The 26,071-nt window shown below is 41.3% G+C and overlaps 1 protein-coding gene across 1 annotated transcript in view; it reads left to right on the top strand.

The window, feature by feature from the left end:
* The window catches only part of LOC139446770 (putative receptor-type tyrosine-protein phosphatase mosPTP-1), a 99,387-nt gene that overhangs the window by 57,480 nt on the left and 15,836 nt on the right, over positions 1 to 26,071 (top strand). Inside the window, exons 10-21 of the mRNA XM_071228094.1 lie at positions 2,005 to 2,180; positions 2,746 to 2,872; positions 3,699 to 3,755; positions 10,843 to 10,960; positions 11,861 to 11,967; positions 12,724 to 12,821; positions 14,691 to 14,784; positions 15,520 to 15,599; positions 16,682 to 16,816; positions 17,908 to 18,042; positions 20,915 to 20,959; positions 24,880 to 25,043. Of these exons, the coding sequence (XP_071084195.1) occupies positions 2,005 to 2,180; positions 2,746 to 2,872; positions 3,699 to 3,755; positions 10,843 to 10,960; positions 11,861 to 11,967; positions 12,724 to 12,821; positions 14,691 to 14,784; positions 15,520 to 15,599; positions 16,682 to 16,816; positions 17,908 to 18,042; positions 20,915 to 20,959; positions 24,880 to 25,043 (1,336 nt within the window). The remainder of the gene's footprint in view (positions 1 to 2,004; positions 2,181 to 2,745; positions 2,873 to 3,698; positions 3,756 to 10,842; positions 10,961 to 11,860; positions 11,968 to 12,723; positions 12,822 to 14,690; positions 14,785 to 15,519; positions 15,600 to 16,681; positions 16,817 to 17,907; positions 18,043 to 20,914; positions 20,960 to 24,879; positions 25,044 to 26,071) is intronic.

Here is a 26,071-nt window from a genome sequence, read left to right as displayed (position 1 = left end):
GTGCCCCGTACATCACCATCTTCACTGTGTACTGACCAATACCCCTTGTGTGTTCAGTGCCCCGTATATCACCATCTTCACTGTGTACTGACCAATACCCCTTGTGTGTTCAGTGCCCCGTATATCACCATCTTTACTGTGTACTGACCAATACCCCTTGTGTGTTCAGTGCCCCGTACATCACCATCTTCACTGTGTACTGACCAATACCCCTTGTGTGTTCAGTGCCCCGTATATCACCATCTTCACTGTGTACTGACCAATACCCCTTGTGTGTTCAGGTCCTAGTGCCCCGTATATCACCATCTTCACTGTGTACTGACCAATACCCCTTGTGTGTTCAGTGCCCCGTATATCACCATCTTCACTGTGTACTGACCAATACCCCTTGTGTGTTCAGGTCCTAGTGCCCCGTATATCACCATCTTCACAGTGTACTGACCAATACCCCTTGTGTGTTCAGTGCCCCGTATATCACCATCTTCACTGTGTACTGACCAATACCCCTTGTGTGTTCAGGTCCTAGTGCCCGGTATATCACCATCTTCACTGTGTACTGACCAATACCCCTTGTGTGTTCAGGTCCTAGTGCCCCGTACATCACCATCTTCACTGTGTACTGACCAATACCCCTTGTGTGTTCAGGTCCTAGTGCCCCGTATATCACCATCTTCACTGTGTACTGACCAATACCCCTTGTGTGTTCAGTGCCCCGTATATCACCATCTTCACAGTGTACTGACCAATACCCCCTTGTGTGTTCAGTGCCCCGTATATCACCATCTTCACTGTGTACTGACCAATACCCCTTGTGTGTTCAGGTCCTAGTGCCCCGTATATCACCATCTTCACAGTGTACTGACCAATACCCCTTGTGTGTTCAGGTCCGAGTGCCCCGTTCATCACCAACTTCACTGTGTACTGACCAATACCCCTTGTGTGTTCAGTGCCCCGTATATCACCATCTTCACTGTGTACTGACCAATACCCCTTGTGTGTTCAGTGCCCCGTATATCACCATCTTCACTGTGTACTGACCAATACTCCTTGTGTGTTCAGGTCCGAGTGCCCCGTATATCACCATCTTCACTGTGTACTGACCAATACCCCTTGTGTGTTCAGTGCCCCATATATCACCATCTTCACTGTGTACTGACCAATACCCCTTGTGTGTTCAGTGCCTCGTATATCACCATCTTCACTGTGTACTGACCAATACCCCTTGTGTGTTCAGTGCCCCGTATATCACCATCTTCACTGTGTACTGACCAATACCCCTTGTGTGTTCAGTGCCCCGTATATCACCATCTTCACTGAGTACTGACCAATACCCCTTGTGTGTTCAGTGCCCCGTATATCACCATCTTCACTGTGTACTGACCAATACCCCTTGTGTGTTCAGGTCCGAGTGCCCCGTATATCACCATCTTCACTGTGTACTGACCAATACCCCTTGTGTGTTCAGTGCCCCGTATATCACCATCTTCACTGTGTACTGACCAATACCCCTTGTGTGTTCAGTGCCCCGTATATCACCATCTTCACTGTGTACTGACCAATACCCCTTGTGTGTTCAGGTCCGAGTGCCCCGTATATCACCATCTTCACTGTGTACTGACCAATACCCCTTGTGTGTTCAGTGCCCCATATATCACCATCTTCACAGAGTACTGACCAATACCCCTTGTGTGTTCAGGTCCTAGTGCCCCGTATATCACCATCTTCACTGTGTACTGACCAATACCCCTTGTGTGTTCAGTGCCCCATATATCACCATGTTCACAGTGTACTGACCAATACTCCTTGTGTGTTCAGGTCCGAGTGCCCCATATATCACCATGTTCACAGTGTACTGACCAATACCCCTTGTGTGTTCAGGTCCGAGTGCCCCTTTCATCACCAACTTCACTGTGTACTGACCAATACCCCTTGTGTGTTCAGGTCCGAGTGCCCCTTTCATCACCAACTTCACTGTGTACTGACCAATACCACTTGTGTGTTCAGGTCCGAGTGCCCCTTTCATCACCAACTTCACTGTAGTGGGACTGAACAGTGTGTATATACAGTGGGAGCCCCCGGATGTCTTCTACAAGACCATCAACAATTACTTCATCAAGTGGTGGGATGTGGTGGAAGCCTCCTACTATGAGGACAGGCTTATTGATGGAACTGAAACCGAGGTGAGCTGGTCCTAGTGACATTAGTTCTGTACAGACTTCATGCTTGTGAGAGCTGTCTTATGTGGATTGGTTGGTTACAATGTGTGACCTGCTGGACTCTGTCAGTGTACAGGGAATTAATTACCAGTTGATTTCGAGGCAAAGGCCCAAGCAGGTCAAACATGGCCCCCGTCAGGTGACTGTGAGAATGATCAATAGTCAATAGTCAGGCAGCCTCTCTGACAGATCTGGAGTTATCACAAGGGACTTGGTTGATGCAGGGATTACAAAATAAGTGCCTTGGCAAGAAAAATTTGTAATTTTGTTCAAACTGGGGATTTTGTCAAATTTCTTAGTTTTTTAAACTTAGAGGTATTTTAATATTGAATTCAATGGGTCGGGTGGGTACTGAATAGGACGGGTCAGGTAATAGGGCGATGGGTACCCGGGTAGTAAATTTGGACTCGTCCCAGCCCTAATAAATTAACTAACTGTCTTTGCAACAAGTCTGTATTGGTAGGGCTTTAAATATGTTGTCTTCAAGTGTATATTTCTAACATGTTTATTTATATGATGATCTGTGTAGACAACCCTAGAAGACTTACCAATCAATGGCCGTTACCGCTTGAAGATTGCTGGCGTCACACATGGGATCTTCAGCAAGACACACTATGTTGGAGAGTTTACCGATGCCACAGAGTTTGTTCTAGGAGGTATGAAGACACTACTCCCCCAACAACTAATAATGATAATACAGAGCCTGCATATTACAAGCTTGTAAAAAGCTTGACTCTTTATTTGCTGTCTTCAGGATTTTGTTCCAATGAAAGCTTTTAGCTGCTCATGTATAGCGGATTCTGGAATTGTGCATAAAATAATACCATGCATGTGATACTTTCATATCTCCAAATTGAATAACCAGAGTTATTGTAAAGAAAGGCAATGTCATTTTTAGACAGAATATCACGAAACTAATATTGTAGAGGAATATGTACCTATTCTAAAACTGGCATGATCAAACAATTCATTCATTCATTCATTCATTCATTCATTCATTCATTCATTCATTCATTCATTCCATCAAGTGTCCATCTGTCTCACATTCTTTTCAAGCCCTAAAATGCTGTTTCCTGTTACAACAGTTTATTTATAACTATTGCAAGGGTGAAGGTCATGGGTAAAGAAAGTATTTATGTTTCAAAACTGCAAACAAAAGCTGTCAAACAGTTGATGGAAACATGAAATTGGTATTCATTCATTCATTCATTCACTAATTCATTCATTTACTTAGTCATTCATTCATTCCCTTATTCATTATCGTAGTCATTCATTCATTCATTCATTCACTTATTCATTCATTACATTGTCATTCATTCATTCATTCATTCATTCATTCATTCATTCATTCATTCACTCTAATACAAGCATCTTGTGACAACTCATCCTGATTACACTATCTGACTGTCGCAACTGTCCCCTCATTCGCCTGTCTCTCTGCTAATCGATAGTGTGACACTAGTGGTATTTTATGATTTGTAGGGAGTCAGTCTGATATTTCACGCGGTGTCGTGGATACGGAGATAATTCGAGACCATGGTAGGTGGATGTTGTAAGGTATTGTCTGGTCCACACTTTGTGATATGTTGATAGTCACCCTCAGTTTGCTCTGAAGGCTGTCATAGGTGGATGTCGTTCAGCCGTGGATGGTCACAGTTTTTCACTCCAGTCCGCTAACCCCATTGTACAGGTTGTTCATCCTCCTCATCCTCAAAACCATTTGTTCTTGCGATGTTCCTGTATTGTCAAATAGTTACAAGAATTATCCCCTGTGGTGATTCCTGGTTAGAATAGGTCCCCAGCAACCGAAGCTTGTCGTAAAGCAAAATAGATTGGGTGGTCAGGCTCAATGACTTCGTTGTTTAAATATCATCATTATAATTGTTTATGTCCTGTATATAGAGCAAAATCATAATGTCAATATGTTAGTATGCCATGTTGTTCGCAAATCACTAAAAATGTCAATATGTCCCTATATTTTGAATATGCAGTGACATTCCATTAATAATGTGGGCGGTCGGGTAGCCAAGTGGTTTAAGTGTTTGCTTGTCACGCCGAAGACCCGGGTTTGATTCCCGACATGGGTACAATGTGTGAAGCCCATGTGGTATCCCCCGCCGTGATATTGCTGTAATATTGCTAAAAGCGGCGTAAAACCATACTCACTCACTCACCCCATTAATAATGTTATACATTGATTGGATGTGAGGCAGTGAGGTTAAACTACAGTGGCATCATAGTTTAAAGAACGTTGTGATGCTGCTTCCATTCACTGTTGCCGTAAGCAATACCAACCTGTCGTAAATTAGGAATTAATTCGCCATATATTTAACAATTTGACTTTAAGTTTTTAATACTCAGCTTCATCACTTCATATTTGTGATAGATTAACTTAGAATATGTTGTTAACATCAGCTGACTTCTAGCCTGTGCCTTGTTGACTAGCCAAAAGTCGGTCAGCTAAGAGCCCAAAAGTTGATGAGAATGGACATTACGACATACCGTATTCGACGTAATAAGCGCCCAGGGCGCTCTCAAAATTAGAAATAGGGGGCTCTTATTAGAATATTATTTTGGTGGAAAAAACAGAGTTGAAAGATAAATTTCATGGTTTATGCTGATGGCCTGAACTGTTTATATACGACAGATATATTTTTCCAGAATTTAATTGCCCATAAATAAGGGTGCATATAACACACGAGTGCGTATTATACACGAATAAATAAGTCTTGTGTACTTTGATCAATTGGAAGGGGTGCTAATTGGGATTGTTCACTTGCCAATATATTAGCATATATCGCTGTGGGCGCTTATTAGACCGGGGCGGTTATTACGTTGAATACGGTAAGTCATATTGCTTGAATATTGCTTAGAGTACTTGTAGCAGGGCTTGGAGTTATCCCACATATGACATCCTCACCTTGTCAGCTATGTGACGGGCTTAACCTCTTTGGGAGCTTCTTTAGAATTCAGTACCACAACTTCTCGTGAGGATGATCTCTGCCATAGGTCACATGCCTCAAAGACAAGTAACCAGTTTTTGTAGGAATCCATCGGATGCCAATTCACGACCTTCAGATTGTTAGCCTGACAGCTAACCAACTGAGCTACATCCACACGTAAATTTAGTGCAAGTTTGAGATGTTACGGAACTGAACGAAACGGGTGGAGTCATCTCACAGATGACATCCTTACCTTATCAACCTGCTGACAGGGTTAACTTCTTTGGTCGATCGGATCAGAGGGTCTGAATCAATCATGTGAAGCAAAAATCAAACCAAATTATAGAACACCGATCTACTGGCACCCCCTTTTACACTGAGGAATTAACAACATGGTTTTGAGGATGGTTTTCTGTAGCATTTAGACATGGTTCCACTGCCTGTGTTTGGCTAACTCAACATCTTTCATTATTTTATTATGCCGTGGCTTCCTGTGTTTCACATTCAGACACATTTCAGGACAGTAGCCTATCAAGGCCCCGTTCCACAAAGCGATCTTAGCGCTAAGATGATTGTAACTCCCATGATCTTAAGCCTATGTTAAAGTATGGCAGTTATGATCACCTTAGCATTAAGATTGCTTTGCTGAATCAGACCCTGAGCAGTAGCACAAATGATTTGCTGCAAAATGTAAGAATTGTTTAGAGCAAGCTTCTTTTACTGCCGATAATCATTTCGTAACTCAAAACAAACTGTCTGTGAAACATGGCTATGGTGTGACAGTGGGGGAGGAAGAATCTGTACAAGACAACAGTTTGCATGGTGTTTGTCTCATGATGGCACATTTTGTGTACTAGCACCACTAGTCGTAGTTCTTGCCGATGTCTTGCAGTAGACCTGTAGTGTTTCCTTTGAAACAATACCCTGGGTTTTAGATTCCTTTTCCTTGTTTATTAGTAGTGTTGGGCTTGTGTTGGAGATTTATTTCCTTTCTTATCGTGGTAGGATGGTATCTCATCATCTCTCCACATAGTAATGCACATACTTGCTTCTGATTCATTTTATCTCCTAGAAAGGTTTCCACATTTCTTTGAGAAATTATCCCCAATTTTGAGGTATATTATTTCATAAGGTTTGAATTATTACATTGATCGATTCTCTAAATTTTACTGTAGTCCTCATGTATTTGAGATGAGTTGGGTATTTAAATTTCTTTTGAATACTTTTGCTATTTGAGAAACATGGAATTATGAACAAATTATTTCAGATACCTTCATGTGTTAACATTTGATTTTTAGAGCTGGGCAGTAGTAATTTATTATATAGACATTTGGATGTTACTGAAATAATAAGAAAACACATTTCCTGTCTCCTGAACGCTAGTGCACCTGTCAATTGTTTGTTATGGGTAGTGCCTGTTTCTCATCTTATGCTTCAAGCTTACATTTCATTATTTCTCCGATCTATATATCATCATTCATTGTTGTCATGCCTCATGGAAATGTTTGGATTTCTATCATGTATTGCATGTTCAATCCAGGATCTTAGCTCCGAGCTCATCTTTCTGTGGAGGTGTTTTAAGACTCAGGGCCCTGTTTCATTAAGCGATCAGGATGCGGACTGCTACTTCTGCTGTTAGCTTGTCCAAAGCGCTGGCCTAGTTGACTTTCTCCTGTAGCCAGAACTACCATGAAAAAGCAAAATGTTTCTCATCATTATTTTGAAAAGATAGGGGTATAATGCATTTTTCCTTGTGATATGTGGACACTCTTTTCATTCCTGGAACTAATGTTGAAGCCTAATCTGACCCATGAAGATCCGGGATAGAATAGGTCTTCAGCAACCCATGCTTGCCGTAAAAAGCAAGATGCATCTAACAGGATCGGGTGGTCAGGCTTGCTGACTTGGTTGATGCATATCATCGTATCCCAATTGTGTCGATCTATGCTCATGATGTCAATCACTGGATTGTCTGGTCCAGACTCAATTATTTACAGACCGCTGTCATATAGCTGCAATATTGCTGAGTGCGGCATTAAACATCAAACAGACAATAAAACCTAATCTGTTGGCCCCCATTTTATATGGCCAGAATAATGAAGGGAAACATTGACGACTTTTTATGGCCTAAGTTCAGACTACTCATAGACTGCTATTACGTTGATAAAGTGGCTTGATGCTGAGACCGCTTTGTGAAACAAGGCCACTGAATGAATACATTTTTGATTGGGCAGCTCATCATCAATACTTCATGGTTTGCAATTGAGCCCTACACTGTGCATGAACATTGTGCGATTCTACCATTGCATGACATTGGGGCAAGATGGGAATAATAATAATAATAATAATAATAATAATAATGTGCATATTCATAATGTTCCAAATTCCACCCTCTGAAACTTGCTCAAGGTGCTACATTGTTACCCCGTCAATGGATCAGTATGCACTTGATTTTCATTCCCAGCTCCCTGGGGAGTATACAACCCAAGCTGCCTGCGAGGCGCTGGAAGGCTAATAGTCACATAAGTATTGTTGGGTGATAGAGGAACTTAATGTACCAAACCAATGAAAGATTGACGATGTGCAGCTTGACCCTCAAGGTTCCTTTATGAAATGTTTGTCAAACATTAGAAATGAATATCCTGGATTAGACATTGTTGTATGAAGTATTTTACTCAACTGAGAGTAACCTGTCATGTCTTCCTTCTCAAGGCCACTATGCAAGTGAGTATATATCCGTGTTGTCATCACTCACGTGGTAATGGGCTTCCATTGACAATCATTCTGCACATTTCATCAGTAGCTGATACTAGCGGAGGTTGACACCAAGATGAGGGACCAAAAATATTCAAAAGCAATAGTCAATCTCATTATTATCCAATCTTTTACTCCCAAACTATACCTCTCTGCATGAAGATCTGGGGACACCTCCATAGGAAGTCACGACACATAAGCAGCTTCAAGACTTCTAAGTACAAGTAAGCAGCATTGAGAAGTCTAAATGCAAGTAGGCAGCATCAAGACTTTTAAATGCAAGTAGGCAGCATCAAGACTTCTAAATACAAGTAAGCAGCATCGATACTTCTAAATACAAGTAGGCAGCCTCGGGACTTCTAAATACATGTAAGCAGCATCAAGACTTTTAAATGCAAGTAGGCAGCATCAAGACTTCTAAATACAAGTAGGCAGCCTCGGGACTTCTAAATGCAAGTAGGCAGCATCGATACTTCTTAATACATGTAAGCAGTACTGAGACTTCTAAATGCAAGTAGGCAGCATCGATACTTCTAAATACATGTAAGCAGCATTGAGACTTTTAAAATCAAGTAGGCAGCATCAAGACTTCTAAATACAAGTAGGCAGCATCGAGACTTTTAAATGCAAGTAGGCAGCATCGATACTTCTTAATACATGTAAGCAGTACTGAGACTTCCAAATGCAAGTAGGCAGCATCGATACTTCTAAATACATGTAAGCAGCATTGAGACTTCTAAATGCAAGTAAGCAGCATCAAGACTTCTAAATACAAGTAGGCAGCCTCGGGACTTCTAAATACATGTAAGCAGCATCGATACTTCTAAATACAAGTAGGCAGCATCAAGACTTCTAAATACAAGTAGGCAGCCTCGGGACTTCTAAATACATGTAAGCAGCATCGATACTTCTAAATACAAGTAGGCAGCCTCGGGACTTCTAAATACAAGTAAGCAAAGCATATGTGATTTCTGTATGTAAAAAAACCAATTGGGGATTATTCTAAAAAATGAAAACCATGTTATTATATTTTTGTGCATATTTTGTACATTCTACTGTTTCTGAGCTCCATGGCATCTGTACCTCAACATGTTCAGTGGTGGTTTTCTTTAGCTGAGATCAAACTTTTCAACTTGAGGTGGTTTAGAAATGAAGTAGTGTTTTTGAAAGCTGACATCTGTCTCAACAACCCATGCTTCCTTTAGGTTGGGCGGTCAAATTCAACTCATGGTTTCTCCTGACATTCTCTGGGGGTGTTGTCAGATCTTCAAGCAGAGCGGTATCATGTCGGAATTAAAGATATGATTTTGATTTAGATTGAACTTATTGCGATTTATGAGTGAGAGTTAGTTATGATTGTGAAGTAGATGAGATGAGGTGTGTATGGTGCTATAGATTGACCAGTCTTCTGGCTGTATACATAACAGACTTGTGAAGACAGATATGGCTAGATTGATGCCATGTTCTAATAATGGGCTGAAAGGAAAGTCACAGACGAGATCTTCTTTCCCTTCGTTCTGCTGAGCATGTGAATGAAACAAGTCAGACATTGTGTCATGAACAAAAAGCTTGCTTGGCAAAATTTAGGAAAATAGTTATATTTAAATTTTAAGGGTCCATTTTCATCCAAGTTAAAAACAAATGCACCTTACCCGTATAAAACGACTTTGCTAATCACATGGCTTAACGCACGCTATTGCCTGGTGCTAAGATCACTTTGTGCAAGTGGGCCTAGTGAAATATAAGTTTCAATTTAATGTTTCCGACTCCACTTCCCCAAATGGATTCAATGTGTGTAGCCCACTTCTGGTGTCCCCAGAAGCTGACTTTACAGTGTAAAGCCATAATCACTCACTCACTCACTCACTCACTCATGAGATAGGATGTGTGTACAAGTCTGCTTTGTGTCAACCTCCAACAGATCAGGATGTCACCACACAGTATCATTCATTGTTTTCAAGATAGTGGTTTTCAACACCTTTTTTGGATTCACATAATTCAGGATCTTTTCTTATGATAACAAAGTCAACTGATTTTTTCAACAGTAGCATCTGAATAACTCTCTTGTCTTTTATAACATTCTGTAGATGATGGGTGCTAATCAATACCCAAGTAACTTTGCTTCTCTTGGGCAGAGATTACAGGGAAGATGTGCTGTATATGTACTTGTATCAGGTTAATTTAAAATTCTATTAATTACATCAGTGTTTCAGAGATAATTTATCTTTTAAGTTGATTTGATGATTAATTATACATAAGAAAATGTACAACTCTATGGGTAACAACTTCTGGTTTATTGCCTTTAGCGTCATTGCAATACAGATTCTTATACTGTCAAGTTGGAATGGAGTGGAAACACCACTGTTTCAGAGATAATTTTTCTTTCAAATGGATTTGAGGATTAGGATAATGCACAATTTACTCAATTTTTCATCTTATTTTATTTTGAAGTTATGACATGTAGCAGTTTTCTTTATTTCCTAGATGTTAGCAGCTTTAGGTGTACTTTTTTCTTTGAATTTTTAGATTCCTGTTTATCTTTAAAGTTTTTACCATTCTTATATTTCGTGAAATTCAGAACATTTTTTGCTAAATTGACAATTTTAATTATCTACAATAAAATTATTTATGACATGAAATATTCTTCTTTATATTTAAATATATTTTTGGTTAAGATATTTATGAAAAAATTGAAATAAGACATCTTCCAATGCCTAATATTTTGTGTTCAAAGCAGGGTAAAGAAATGCATTTATTGTAGCATCAGACAATTAGATGGTGTTGAAAAATATTATCTGGTAACTTGCATGTGCGTATGCCTATTTTTTCAGCAGATTTGGCATGATCTGAATTATCCTGAAACTGGAGTTGGTTATCATGTGCAGATAGAGTTGTCTGTATGAGTGGTTGTCATGGCAATGTTTTAACAGATCCCGAGATGGAAAGTGCCAAGAATAAGGAGGAGGTCATGTCCGCCGGGGTCATCGCAGGCGTCATCATTGCAGTTCTCATCAGCCTCATCGTTGTTGTCATCTTTGTTGGCTATAGGTCAGAAATACTGATTTGGAATTACAAATGTTAATGTATTAAAAAATACAACTCTTGTCATGACGTGATTAAATTGGTGCCTGACCCGGGAAGATTTCCGGGGCAGTATAGATCTTTAGCAACCCATACTTGCCATAAAAGGCGACTATGCTTGTCGTAAGAGGCGACTAATGGTATTGGGTGGTCAGGCTTGCTGACTTAGTTGATACATGTCATCGATCCGAATTGCGTGGATCGATGTTCATGCTGTCAATCACTGCATTGTCTGGTCCTGACTCGATTATTTACAGACCGCCGTCATATAGCTGGAATATTGCTGAGTGCGGCGTTAAACAACAAACAAACAAACAGTACGTTTCTGTGTTTCAATGTTAGCCTACTGGTTAAGCATTCGCTTGTTACGCCGAAGACCCAGGTTCAATTCCCGACATGGATATGGGTACAATGTGTGAAGCCCATTTCTGGTGTCCCCGCAGTGATATTGCTGGAATATTGCTAAAAGCGGCGTAAAACCGTACTCACTCACTCCAAGTGGGGGGCCAGGTGGCCCAGTTGTCTGAGGCATCACAATTCACTGTGCAGGTTTGCGTCCAATGGTCGTACGTGAAACCTATTATTGTGGGTTTGAATCCCAATTCGCCTCCAATTATGTTTCTAGGTTTGTTTCACCAAAGTGGTAAACATCCGAAACCTGCATCACTTTGGACTTTCCTCTCATATTAACCTGACACGCCGTGATATAACTGGAATATTGTTCAAAGAGGCATTAAAACCCAACTCACTCCCTCGCATTCACGCGACCTATGATTGCTACAGTGTTCAAGTCATGTGCAGGCAGCAATGCTAGCTAGAATATTGTTGACTTCAGCAAAATTTAATTGTTGTATTTGTGAATTTCAGGTCATTTGCATGTAGAAAGTGTTACCAAGCAGCATATTACTACCTGGCTGTTCCCACCAACTCCCAGTCCACACCGCCAACCGTTGTCACTGTCGCCGAGCCCGCAGGTATTGCATTCACAAACTGGCATGATAGCACAATACTGTAGTTGCCATAATAAGCACCTCTGACCAATTTGTACGTAATCATTATAAGTGCCATGCTAAGCTTAAAGATATACATGATAAGCCATATTTGCTTGTGTATGTTGAGGCGTGTCCGGGTAGCCTAGTGGTTACAGCGTTTGATCGTCACACCGAAGACCTGGGTTCGATTCCTGAGATGGGTACAATATGTGAAGCCCATTTCTAGTGTCCCTCGCCGTGATATTGCTGGAATATTGCTAAAAGCGGCGTAAAACCATACTCACTCACTGACTATGCTGCAGAATTTACAGGAAACACGGCATTGTGGAAGGGCTGTATAATTGCCTAGTAACTATTATCAAAATGAGTTTGAACCAAGTTTGTTCTCTAGTGTTCAATCTCTGACAAAACATTTTACTATTAAGCTTGATTTTGATAAACACCTTGAATTTTGAATTATTACTGAGATAATCAAGGGGAGATAACTTTGTAAGGTTATGGTTATCTCCACCTGATTGTGTTTTTATTAATGTATCAGGTCATGTACAATATTTTATGTTAATACCACAAGAGACAATTTGAAGGGGCATGAACTCACACTTGTTTGTGTGTCAAGTGTAAAGGGCAGACATCTTTTCAAATTATATGCCCTTGATTAAATCTAAAATTAGATTCTTGGTTTATTATTTCCAGACATTTCGGAATCATAGTGTTCATTAAGATATGCTTATGTTTCAGATGAGAAAGTTTACCCTGATGTTACAGTGAAGGAGTTTATCCGCCACGTGGAAACTTTGCATGCTGACTCTGATATCGGCTTCTCTCAGGAGTTTGATGTAAGGAGAAATCAGCAACACTTATTGCGCTGAATCACTGTATAGTCATTGTCCCTTTTGGGATTTTGGGTTGGAATTCGTCTGCTGCAACCTATGCTGGTCATACACAGCAGCTTAATGGAGAGGGTGGTCAGGCATCTTGGAGCGGGTGGTCAGGCACCTTGGAGCGGGTGGTCAGGCACCTTGGAGCGGGTGGTCGGGCATCTTGGAAGGGGTGGTCAAGCACCTTGGAGAGGGTGGTCAGGCATCTTGGAGCGGGTGGTCAGGCACCTTGGAGCGGGTGGTCAGGCATCCTGGAGCGGGTGGTCAGGCACCTTGGAGCGGGTGGTCAGGCACCTTGGAGCGGGTGGTCAGGCATCTTGGAGCGGGTGGTCAGGCACCTTGGAGCGGGTGGTCAGGCACCTTGCAGTGGGTGGTCAGGCATCTTGGAGCGGGTGGTCAGGCACCTTGGAGGGGGTGGTCGGGCATCTTGGAGTGGGTGGTCGGGCACCTTGGAGTGGGTGGTCGGGCACCTTGGAGTGGGTGGTCGGGCATCTTGGAGTGGGTGGTCGGGCATCTTGGAGTGGGTGGTCAGGCACCTTGGAGTGGGTGGTCAGGAACCTTGGAGTGGGTGGTGGTCAGACACCTTGGAGCGGGTGGTCAGGCACCTTGGAGTGGGTGGTCAGGCATCTTGGAGTGGGTGGTCAGGCACCTTGGAGGGGGTGGTCGGGCATCTTGGAGTGGGTGGTCAGGCACCTTGGAGTGGGTGGTCGGGCACCTTGGAGTGGGTGGTCGGGCATCTTGGAGTGGGTGGTTGGGCACCTTGGAGTGGGTGGTCAGGCACCTTGGAGTGGGTGGTCAGGCACCTTGGAGTGGGTGGTGGTCAGACACCTTGGAGCGGGTGGTCAGGCATCTTGGAGTGGGTGGTCAGGCACCATGGAGAGGGTGGTCAGGCACCTTGGAGTGGGTGGTCAGGCACCTTGGAGCAGGTGGTCAGACACCTTGGAGTGGGTGGTGGTCAGGCACCTTGGAGTGGGTGGTGGTCAGGCACTTTGGAGTGGGTGGTGGTCAGGCACTTTGGAGTGGGTGGTCAGACACCTTGGAGTGGGTGGTTAGACACCTTGACTTGGGACCCGTGAAGATCCGGGGTAGAATAGGTCTTCAGCAACCCATTCTTGCTGTAAAAACGACTCTGCTTGTCGTAAGAGGCGACTAATGGGATCGGGTGGTCAGGCTCGCTGACTTGGTGGATGCATGTCATTGATCCCAATTGTGTGGATCAAAGCTCATGATGTCAATCACTGGATTGTCTGTTCCAGACTTGATTATTTACAGACCGCTGTCATATAGCTGGAATATTGCTGAGTGCAGCGTTAAACAACAAACAAACAAACCTTGATGCGGTTGTTCGCATGTCGTCATACCCAACAGCGTGGATTGTTGCTCTCAGTATCAATCACTGGATTGTTTGTCCTTTACTTGATGTATTAACAGTTCACTCTCATATTGCTGGAATATCGCTGAGTTAAACAATGTTAAACACTTGTTTCACCAGAGACTACACTGCCAACTTAGACATTCCTTGTAGGGAATCAGGACAGAATAGTTCCTCATTCTTCGTTCTTCTTCTCAGAGTTAACTGGCCCAGACACGAATATCTACAGGTTGCTGTGAAATGGCTGACATTGTCAGCAGTATAAGCATGCACTCACTCACTTTATGAAAATTCTGTTTGGACTTTGATATATAAAATTTGTCTTTTAACCTATATTAGTGGTGGTAGGGAAGATTTTAAGTTCTGAGCAGTTTTTAGCTCTGGCAATTAATCCTAGCTAGATTTAATGTCATATAAATCAAATGGGATTCTTATATTTGTGTCATCACTTTCAGGATATCAACAAGAATACCAATGTGGATTTCCGATGTGAGAGTTCTAGCCTACCAGAGAATCGTGGCAAGAACAGATATATCAACATAGCAGCTTGTAAGTATAACATGGAAAATGGTTCGTTTGATGATTTGATAGTACAAAAGTCACACAAACAATTTGGGCGGTCAGATAGCCTAGCGGTTAAAGCGTTCGCTCGTCACGCCGAAGACCAGGGTTCGATTCCCGACAAAGGTACAAGTGTGAAGCCCATTTCTGGTGATATTACTGGAATATTGCTAAAAACAGTGTAAAACCATACTCACTCACTCACTCAGCAATTCAATGGGACTCACGGCAGAATATCATGCTTGGTGTAAGACTAATTAGGTTCAGGTGGTGACTGTGGTACCATATTATCTTGAGTATAGTGCACTCTTTTTGCAAAGGAAAGACATAATACATGCATACAATGAGTTTTGATGTTTTTTCTCATAAAAGCAAAGACATCACGTAACACCGGAAATACCATGTCAAAAAGTCCATACTGAAGTAATGGATTATGGTATTGCTTTTTCTGGTCATAAAAAAGTGTTCATTGTGTATCACCTACCTCATCCTGAAACAAATATGTCCTATATGGCCAGTGCAAGTCTATAATAGTTGGCAAGTCTAGATTACTGCAGGTTGAGGAAAGGAATACTCTCTGGTCTCCATTACATAATATTTTTTTTTCTGTAAAATATTTTCATTTCAGAGATAAGATGTTAGTCTAGACATGACAGTAGTAAACTGACCTACTGCATTCTCCTATTCCGTTTCAATCTGCTAATTGTGTATGTTTGTTTTCAGTTGACCACTCTCGAGTTGTGTTGAAGACAGAACTGGGGAGACTCCGCCATTCCGATTACATCAATGCAAACTATATCGATGTAAGTAGCTTCTAAGAGGTCAGGAAGTGATTCGCTGACATTAGACCTGTCTCTTTGTGCATCATTTTACACTGAAGGTGTGGATTATTACTCATCCTCACAACCACTGGTACATCTTCCTGAGGCAAGGGAGTTAACTGACCATAAAAGTCCAGTTTCCACCCTTGCCGAACTAGGCTGGTATTATGGAGTTAAATTTTGGCTGGACTAAAGAGTCTATGCATAGTCCAATCAAAATTGCGCACCGAAATCGAATTCCGGTTTGTAAACTGTCGTGCAGATTTCGGTCGATTGCATGATTTGCAAAGCATGTGCACCGCTAACTCGTTGTCAGCAGATATTTTCCAAACCTTATCATGTATTTAATCAAGGTGCTCACGTGATTTGATGCATTTCACAATGTAAGACCCATTTTATCACAATATAGATCTTGATTATCGATCAGATCGTCCTGACTGGGCGCCACCAGTTTGTGTGAAGCAAACGCAAGTGATACGAGAGGTGGAATCTGATTGGTCCATAGGAGACATAACTGGTAATAGCCACTGGTGGCGCTACGATCGAGCCCAGTAATTCCAGCCTAGTTCGGCAAGGGTGGAAACTGGACTTTCAAGTCAGTTAACTCTCTTGCCTCGGGAGGATGCCACTGGTATGGCTGATCCAGACTCTGCCAGGATGTAGCTGTACCAGAGATAGAAATGGGCACTAGTCCTGTATCCCATGCCAAACTGCCCTGTAGTTAAGGTATCCGAAGGACTAGTAGAAATTTGCCATTTCTAAGGGTTTTGCTACACGTTATCATTATTAAGACTAGTGAACAAAATGTTAGTTTCTACTGCTGTGTTATTTTGTTGACTGTGGGATATGGCATAAACGTGTTTATTAACTTACAATGTGTTACTTGTGTCTTCCTTCTCGTATCAATATTTGATGATACATGACTGAAATTTAATCAACTGATCAATCAACCAATCAATTTGTTATTTGAAACCAATAACAAATACCCGGTAATGTGTTGGTCAAATTGGTCATAAGTTTTATGTAAAATCTAATCTAAATGTTTGTTTTGCAATTTGTTTCAGGGTTACCAGAAGCCCAAAGCTTACATCGCCACTCAGGGACCATTGCCGCAGACGTTTGCCGACTTCTGGAGAATGATATGGGAACAAAATTGCAGCGTTATTGTCATGATAACCAACCTCATGGAGAGAGGGAGGGTAGGCAGACTTTCATCCTGGGGTAGGGGGGTTGGGGTGGGGTGCGGGAGGGGTGGAGACAAGGTCCCCAGTAACACATGGGTGTTGTAGAGCTGTAGAGTAGCACAAGAGGCTTACAGTGTGTGACCTGGCTGATGTGTGTCCTGATACCTCATGATAATTGCTCATGCTGTCAACCACTGGTTCCCCCTGGTCCAAACTTGATTAGACTCGTGAAGATCCGGTTAGATGCTCATGCTGTCAATCACTGGATTGTGTGGTCCAGACTCGATTATTTACAGACCACCGTCATATAGCTGGAATATCACTGAGTGCGGGGTTTGCCGTAAAAGGCGACTATGCTTGTCGTAAGAGGCGACTAACGGGATCGGGTGGTCAGGCTAGCTGACTTGGTTGATATATGTCATCAATCCCAATTGCTTGGATTGGGGGTGGACTCATATTCCAACTGCATGGGTCAATACTCGTGATGTCAATCACTGGATTGTGTGGCCCAGACTCGATTATTTACAGACCGCCATCATGTAGCTGAAATAATGACAAACAAACAAACAAACAAACAGTTAATGGTTTACTCCACTGTTGTGGATGGATTTGTTGGTGTCAGTATTCATGTTTTTTACTTGCTCTTACTGATGAAATACAGAATTTCTGAAACTTGTGAAAACAACGTGGCCTACACATGCATGTAATATTCTGTTTTTAATCTCCATATAGCGTTGTATAATATTCTCTATGTAATATTCTCATATAATATTCTCATAGATTCCCGTGTTATATTCTCTGAATATAGTATTCTCATACAATATCCTTATTATTTTTTCTGGGGGGCACGATTCGCTGTGCAGAGTTGCGTCCCTTGGGCACGCTAGAAACCTATGATTGTGGGTTCGAATCCCATTTCGCCCCAGTTATGTTTCTAGGTTTGTCAGCACCATACCCGTGCTCGTGGGTTTCACCGAAGTGGTAAATGTCTGAGACCGGCATCACTTTGAGCTTCCCTCCCACATGAAGCTGAGACGCTGTGATATAACTGGAATACTGTTAAAAGCGACGTTAAATCCAACTCACTGTTTTTTCTCTGATTACAGCGTAAATGTGACCAGTACTGGCCGAGTGACGGACTGGAGATCTACGGCAGCATGTCTGTCAAGCTGCTCAACACAATACAGAGGGCTCACTACACAGTGCGCATATTTTCAGTGCGGAATATGAAGGTAAAAAAGGTATGCATGCCCTGCTCTGTGATGGCTGGCTTCGTGTTGGTTCTATTCCGCCTTTTCTTGAGTTGTCTTCACCTCGGTTCATGTAAGATGCAACAGTTGTGGAGGTTGTCACTTAACAACGTATGTCGCATAGAAAGTCAGTTTGGAAACCTGGAAAATGCAGCATTTGTTTTGCTGTCTTTGATGTGAACAAAAATTTTGGAACAATCTGGAAAATGTATTTATCATCCAAAACTGGAGATATCGCTTGGGTGAGATCAAGCGATATCTACATTGTAGATAATGCTGCAATGAAATTGTGACATCATTGGTTACCATGATGTCACAATCAAATGACATCACTAATGGCCCTACTGTTGAAGCTGTTAACAGTACTTTTTACACTTAAGACACTGCATATTAGTCTACAACTGAAAAAGTTGGAAGAATGATGTTGGATGATAAATAAAATCTCACCCTCATGTCTTGATAGCAAATATATCAACATTCCATAAAAGAGGAAAAACTCCTTGGCAAGCCTCTGAGTTTTTCCACTTTTATCAACGAGTGTTGATATATTTGATATCAAAAGACACAAGGGTGAAATTCTCTTTTTATAATACTTAACAATTTGTGGCATTGATGTTAATATATCTGGTTATTGGGAACGAATTATTGTGTCTGGATGCAAAGTTTGACTCAATATACCTCAATCAACCTTTTATGTTACTGCTGAATATTTGCTACAAACTGTACAAGTTACATTGTGAATTCTTTTCAATATAATTCCAGTTTAAAACATTTAGGTCTTGACTGAGTCCTATATTTGATATAGTCAGTTCATCAATCTCATAAACATGAGACAACATTTGTTTTTAAGTGACACCTCTTACTTAATATTTTTGTCATCACCCAATTTAATAGCATGTTTTTATGTTCTTTGTTGTAATCATGACAGTTAGATTATCAAAACAGGATTATGTTTATAAGAATATAAAAGACTTTAAAAATATATTTCAAGTTAAAATGTCTTTTTGGCGTATTGATGTGTCCTTTTTCATCGAGGACGTGACTATTGTGACTTCTTTCACTGGGAAATTAGTAGATAAAGTAGTGTTGAAAGGTTGTTGAGGAAAATGTGTTTACTGATGCTGGCGCTGACATCTTACAGCTGGACGAGTTGGCATTTCCACACAAGGTATTCTGGCCTGTTTACAAAGCGCCTTGCATTAGGAATGGCATAGCTGTTAGTGTTCTACATCGTCGGGTCACATCCTAGCAAGGGAAACACGTTGAAACATGTCTAGCCTAGGAACACATATAAGAGATTACGTGAAAGTAGAGACGTTATCTTTGTCCCCCTAGCTTAGCCTAGTGGGTCAACATGCCTATCCCATCCAGATTATAAACCACCCAAACTCTCCCCTACCCTTCCAAGCCAGACACTCTTACTTAGACTCGTTACAAGTCATATTTGTTGTAGTTTGACGATTCTATGTCAACATGTAGTTCTCGCGATCATGTGCGCGGGAGGATCGACAGTGACTGGTCAAATTGTTCCATGTGGAAAAAAATAACCTGCAATAGCGATCAGCTGCACCAAAGTGCTACTACGCTTAGGGTTATAATTATTTTAGATATGTTTAGTAAAAGCTGCAACTAACATAAGATGATCTTGGAATATATTATTCCTGATAAAAAAATAGTTTCAGATACAATTTTTCCCGATCCTTGCATCAAAATGCTTTAAGTTGTATCATTGGGTAAGTTTTAACCCAATCACTGGTAGATTCCAAGAAAACATGTGTACAGCTGATTGCTGTTTCTGGCTTAGTTTAGGAGAAAATACACAAGGTAATCTTAATCCCTGCATTGAAAAAACAATGCCTAGCAGAACAAAAAATACAATTTAAATGGTAAATCAACATGTCTGGTAATTTTTTTATCTCAAATTTCAAATTTGTACTGACCGAGTTTCTTATCACCCGTTCGTTTACCGGAATTCACTGAAGGGGTACGCTGTAATCTTTTTCTGTGCATAATATTTGGAATTGTTTTTTAGATTTCCGCCAAATCCTTCACAAACTATTCAAGACATCTGTTTTAATTCACTGTCAATGACGTGATTCATATGACACATGAATGCTTGGTAAGTCTACTTAAAGATTCTATTTGTCAAGTAAAGAAAGAAGGATAACCACATTCCGTATTCTTCATGTTAAGTGCCCTCCAATTAGTGCCCCCTGACCACCTCTAGACAGTCTCCAACTTCATGACAGCGAGGATACAGCTGTTAGTTGAATTTATTACTTGTTCTAGCTCGGAAAATCAAAGCTTGAAAAAATGTGTAATGACTCTCTTAATGTGACTGGTACTTTACAGGAATTTGTTTTCTTCTGAAAACTCTCTTGCTAAGGAAACAAAAATAATATGTTCCCCTTGATGGGATGTGACGTGACGATTGTGATCCTTACTTTTGCCAAACGTTTTGACATGTTCTCAGCTTTTTGACTTGAAAACTAAGTGTCAAGTAAATGGTTTCAGAAACTGTAAAATTAAGATACTGTTTAAAATCTGCCTTAGCTTACAACACAGACTCAACAAGGCTAAGAAAATAAATTGGTTCTCAGGCAATCTGCATATAAAACTGAATGCAAGGGTTGCAATGTTTCTAGCATTCTACCCTGAGTAAATTTTTAACACAAATAATAACGGAAAGTGTTTAATGGCTTGACAACCAAGAATGATATTTTGTTAGCCTGATATTGCATCCTGGACGATGAAACTGGATGTACCGACACGTGTTGTCAGCGTTTTTGATTTACTGTTTGTAACACTGGACCCTCCCGCATGACCGTCCATCTAGGTTGATGTTGCCTTACTTTGTTGTTAGCATCACCTTCATGAGTCCGAGGCCAGGCATGTACATAGACTCCAGGTAGTGTGTTTCGTTCAGTCTGTTCCTTGTATACTGCTGCATCTGCCTGACAGCTAACCAGCCAGCGCCTTGATCAGGCATCTTGTCGTGTAGCTCACAGCTTTTGATTTATTTAGCTGAGAGTGTTTGATCTATTTAGCAGAGAATGTTTGATCTAGTTAGCTGAGAATGTTTGATCTATTCAGCCGAGAATGTTTGATCTATTTAGCTGAGAATGTTTGATCTATTTTGCTGAGAATGTTTGATCTATTTTGCTGAGAATGTTTGATCTATTTAGCTGAGTTTTATCCTTTCTTCGATGTATGATTTTCCTCTTTTTCTATTTCATGTTGTGCAAATTTGTATTTCAAGTCGTATGATTTATTCTAGCATTGCACTTTTGAAAGGTTTGTTATAGTTTTATTTTTTAGGGACATAATGAAACAGTGATTAAACATTCTTTCCTTTTGAAAATTTATAAAAAAGACACATCTCGGAAATATTTATTGTAATATGAATATGTTTTGCACTGCATGAATCATTAATAAGGGAGATATTTTAATGGATATCCGATTTCTTTATTACAATGAATGCAACGTTTTGGTGTAGATACTAACACTGTTATCAAGCAAGTTATGAATTGATAGGCATTAGAAGTTGACGGATGACAAAGTAGACACAAGTTATCGATAACAATAACAGTGATAAAGAAGTTGGTAATTAAAGAAGTTGTTATCCATAAATTGTGTCTACTTTGTAATGGATAATGGTTTGATGTTATCTCACGTTGAGGTAACTGGCTCATCCAGAACATCCAGATTCTGATTTTATGTTATTCTTTCATTATTTCTTCCAAGTAACAAACTAACCAGCACTGCTGCTTGCCTTCAGCACCATCTGATTAATTTAACTTGAGACGAGGGAAACACCGGTACTGTTGTACCATGTGACTGATATAGCAGGGGCATGGGTGGCCCAGTCGTCTAAGGCATAGCAATTCACCGTGCAGAGTTGCGTCCCTTAGGCATGACAGACACCTATGAAACATGCATTTGAATCCCGGTATGCTCTGATTATATTTCTGGGTTTGTCAGCACTGTACCAATGCTCATTTCACCAAAATGGTTAATGTCTGAAAATACGTTGACACTTAGGTATTTCCTCACTCATCAAGCTGACATGGCATAGCTGAAACACTTCAAAGTGGCATTAAGCCAAACTGACTAACTTGCTCACTCACTCACAAGTGATATGGGGGCGTTCGGGTAGCCTAGTGGTTAAATCGTTTGCTCATCATGCCCAAGACCCGGGTTCAAATCCCATCATGGGTAAAATGTGTGATGAAGTTTGAGCACATTAAACACTTTCTATAGGCTTTGTACATCCATTTAAGACACAATTTCAAGCAGTCTGTTCCACGTGGATATCAGGACTTATGATTAATAGCAGTCCATGCAAGTTGATTAATTTATTTATTTATTCAAAGTACACCATGCTTTATGCTGCAAATAATCAACAGGAGGCAATATTTGCTTTGAACATCAGCTTTTGCTGACATTGTCTCTCTCTATACATGGAAATTTTAGTCTGTTTTTAACAAATATTTTACCCTTGCCTTTGATTTCAAAATGTTTGGTGTGAATAGGATGGTTGTTCCATCAGTACCGATTTTTAATCTGGGATATGTAAATTTCCTGAAAAACGTCACTTACTTCTAAAGATGACATATCTGTGATCATAACAAGTGAATTGCCATATACAGATATATTTAATATATATATGTATCAACCAGTGTTATGCCTAGGTAGTGGCCTCACAGGATTCTCTTAATAATTGATTGATTTGTGCAAATATCTATTATGCTCAGTGGGACATCGAATGCATTCATGTTGATATAATTATAGGAGTCGCTGACTGTCTCAATAATATTTTACATCACTCACACAGCTACTTCGACTATTGAATGTAAACGTCCTGATTTTTTTTGCCTTGTGCATCTCGGTTTTACTATCAGCGCCTTTCATTGGCTGAAAGTTACAAATGGTCCAATTAGAATGGAGCTTACACATTTTTGCAGATAATGTAGTAATAGTTCTGATAATGCCCTGCTCCAAATGACCCCGGTATCACAGAATCACCAACCACAAGTTGTGTTAGGGACACACAGAATGTTAATATGGCTAACCCGACAGTGACCAGGTGAAAGATGAAAGGTAGAAACACAGAGAAAGGTAGAAATTTTCAACAAACCTGGCTTCATAACTTCACGTGGTTGCAGCACGACTCAGAAAGAAATACTACAACATGTCAGCTTTTGTGTAGATCATGGCCAGTCTATTTCAATTACAAAGCTAAATTCAAATTTTAGAACGAGTACCTTGAAGAGACATGCTAACAGCAGTGATCACAAACAAGCTGTTGAGGCTCAGTATGTGACATTGGACGCTGTTGCTGCAATACCTTGCATCTGAGAAAGATGTCATGTGAAACGTTTCTTGTGGGCAGTGATTGTGCAGCAGTAACCTATGTAATCTCTCAGAGTTTGGCCCCATAAGTGTTCCCACTTGTTCAGTTTCTTGGCTGAACGGGGGCACGGGTGGCCCAGTCGTCTAAGGCGCGGCGACTCGCTGTGCATAGTTGCGTCCCTTGGGCACACCAGAAACCTATGATTTTGGGTTCGAATCCCGGTTCGCCCCGATTATGTTTCTAGGTTTGTCAGCACCATACTCATGGGTTTCACCGAAGTGGTAAACATCTGAGACCTGCATCACTTCAGGCTTTCCTCCCACATTTAGCTGACACGCCGTGATATGACTGGAATACTGTTAAAAGCGGCGTTAAACCCAACTCATTCATTCTTGGCTGAACACAGCAACAAATATGTCGAAAAGACAATGCTTGGATGAAATTTTTACATTTTGATATGATTTCTTTCAAAATCATTCTGCGATTTCATGAATAACTTTTTCTAAACCTAGAATTATAATGTATAGAATGGTAGAAGGTTGAAGCTGAACAGTTTGAGAAAGTTGACAGGTGATTGGCTCAAGAAGCTATGCATCCTTCATTTTGATTGGGCTTTCAACGTTCAGGGCTCCCTGGCACAACCTGCTATGGAGGATTTGGCAGGTCTTGATGGAGACCAGTGTCATAGTAAGAGAGGATATTTGTGAAACACTCGTCCGTCATCACTGACGTTGTGGATGGTGTGAACATTGCTTCTTACGGTAGATCCTGGTTACCATATGGTCATTATTAGCACTGAGTGGAGCTCTGAGTGGAGGAATGTTGTTTTTCGACACATCAAGATTCTGCTGCTATATTCAAGCTTTACCACAGAGGTCTGTAAATAATCATATTTGAACTAGACAATACTGTGATTGATATTATAGATATGTCCCTACAAGTCCTCTATCTTAGAGCACAGTCAAAGATTTGATTTTCCATGAACTATACTCTGAGGATAGCAGGACCTCCGCCATTCACATCCAAAGCAGATTGCACCGTTTCATAGAAACAGTTCATGCTGTCAAGTTGTTAAGGTACAGGGATGATGGAGGGGAAATTGGTCTTAGGACTGTATCATATTTTGCCGACAACCACCCATTTTTTTTTCATCCTCACGTTTCCCCCCCCCTTACATTTTTTCATGATCCTCTCTCTATCATAAATGTCCAGTCCCTAAATAAGATTTTAGTTTAGAAAAATGGATCTGCGTCATTTTTTCATTTTCCCCACCCTCCTTTATAGTTGTAATAAGTTTTGGCGACTCCCCTCCTTAGCTGTGTCATATAGCAGATGTATAGATGTATAGGTGACTTTTGTGGAAAACTCTGAAGAAGGTAACCAAATCTGTTTCTTTTATTGATGCCATTACTGAAATAAATGACTGATCAATGGATTTGTGATCCCGTGTTGACGTGTTGTGTTTTCGTCTTCAGAAGCACTCCGTGAAGGGTGTGGGAGAGAGGCTGGTGTACCAGTTCCACTACACTGAGTGGCCGGATCATGGCGTCCCTGACTACACGCTGCCCTGTCTCACCTTTGTCCGCAAGTCTGCTGAGATGAACCCAGAAGGGGGAGGACCTATAGTTGTACACTGCAGGTAGGTCGACCTAGGGGATCTATGGTTGTACACTGCAGGTAGGTGGACCTAGGGGATCTATTGTTGTACACTGCAGGTAGGTCGATCTAGGGGATCTATTGTTGTACACTGCAGGTAGTTCGACCTAGGGGATCTAGTTGTACACTGCAGGTAGGTCGACCTAGGGGATCTATAGTTGTACACTGCAGGTAGGTCGACCTAGATGATTTATAGTTGTACCCTGCAGGTAGGTCGATCTAGGGGATCTATAGTTGTACACTGCAGGTAGGTCGATCTAGGGGATCTATAGTTGTACACTGCAGGTAGGTCGACCTAGGGCATCTATTGTTTTACACTGCAGATAGGTCAACCTAGGGGATCTATAGTTGTTCACTGCAGGTAGGTCGACCTAGGGGATCTAGACGTACACTGCAGGTAGGTCAGTCTAGGGGATCTATTGTTGTACACTGAAGGCAGGTCGACCTAGGGGACCTATAGTTGTACACTGCAGGTAGGTCGATCTAGGGGATCTAGTTGTACACTGCAGGTAGGTCGACCTAGGGGATCTATAGTTGTACACTGCAGGTAGGTCGATCTAGGGGATCTAGTTGTACACTGCAGGTAGGTCGATCTAGGGTATCTATAGTTGTACACTGCAGGTAGGTCGACCTAGGGGATCTAGTTGTACACTGCAGGTAGGTCAGTCTAGGGGATCTATTGTTGTACACTGCAGGTAGGCCGACCTAGGGGATCTAGTTGTACACTACAGGTAGGTCAATCTAGGGGATCTATAGTTGTACACTGATGGTAGGTCGACCTAGGGGATCTAGTTGTACACTGCAGTTAGGTCAGTCTAGGGGATCTATAGTTGTACACTGCAGGTAGGTCGACCTAGGGGATCTAGTTGTACACTGCAGGTAGGTCGATCTAGGGGATCTATAGTTGTACACTGCAGGTAGGTCGATCTAGGGGATCTATGCTTGTACACTGCAGGTAGGTCGATCTAGGGGATCTATGCTTGTACACTGAAGGCAGGTCGATCTAGGGGA

Source organism: Haliotis cracherodii, unplaced genomic scaffold (assembly GCF_022045235.1).
Source record: "Haliotis cracherodii isolate W230 unplaced genomic scaffold, xgHalCrac1.p SCAF_6, whole genome shotgun sequence".
NCBI classification, from domain to species: Eukaryota; Metazoa; Mollusca; class Gastropoda; order Lepetellida; family Haliotidae; genus Haliotis; species Haliotis cracherodii.
This window is presented reverse-complemented; position numbering and strand designations above follow the sequence as displayed.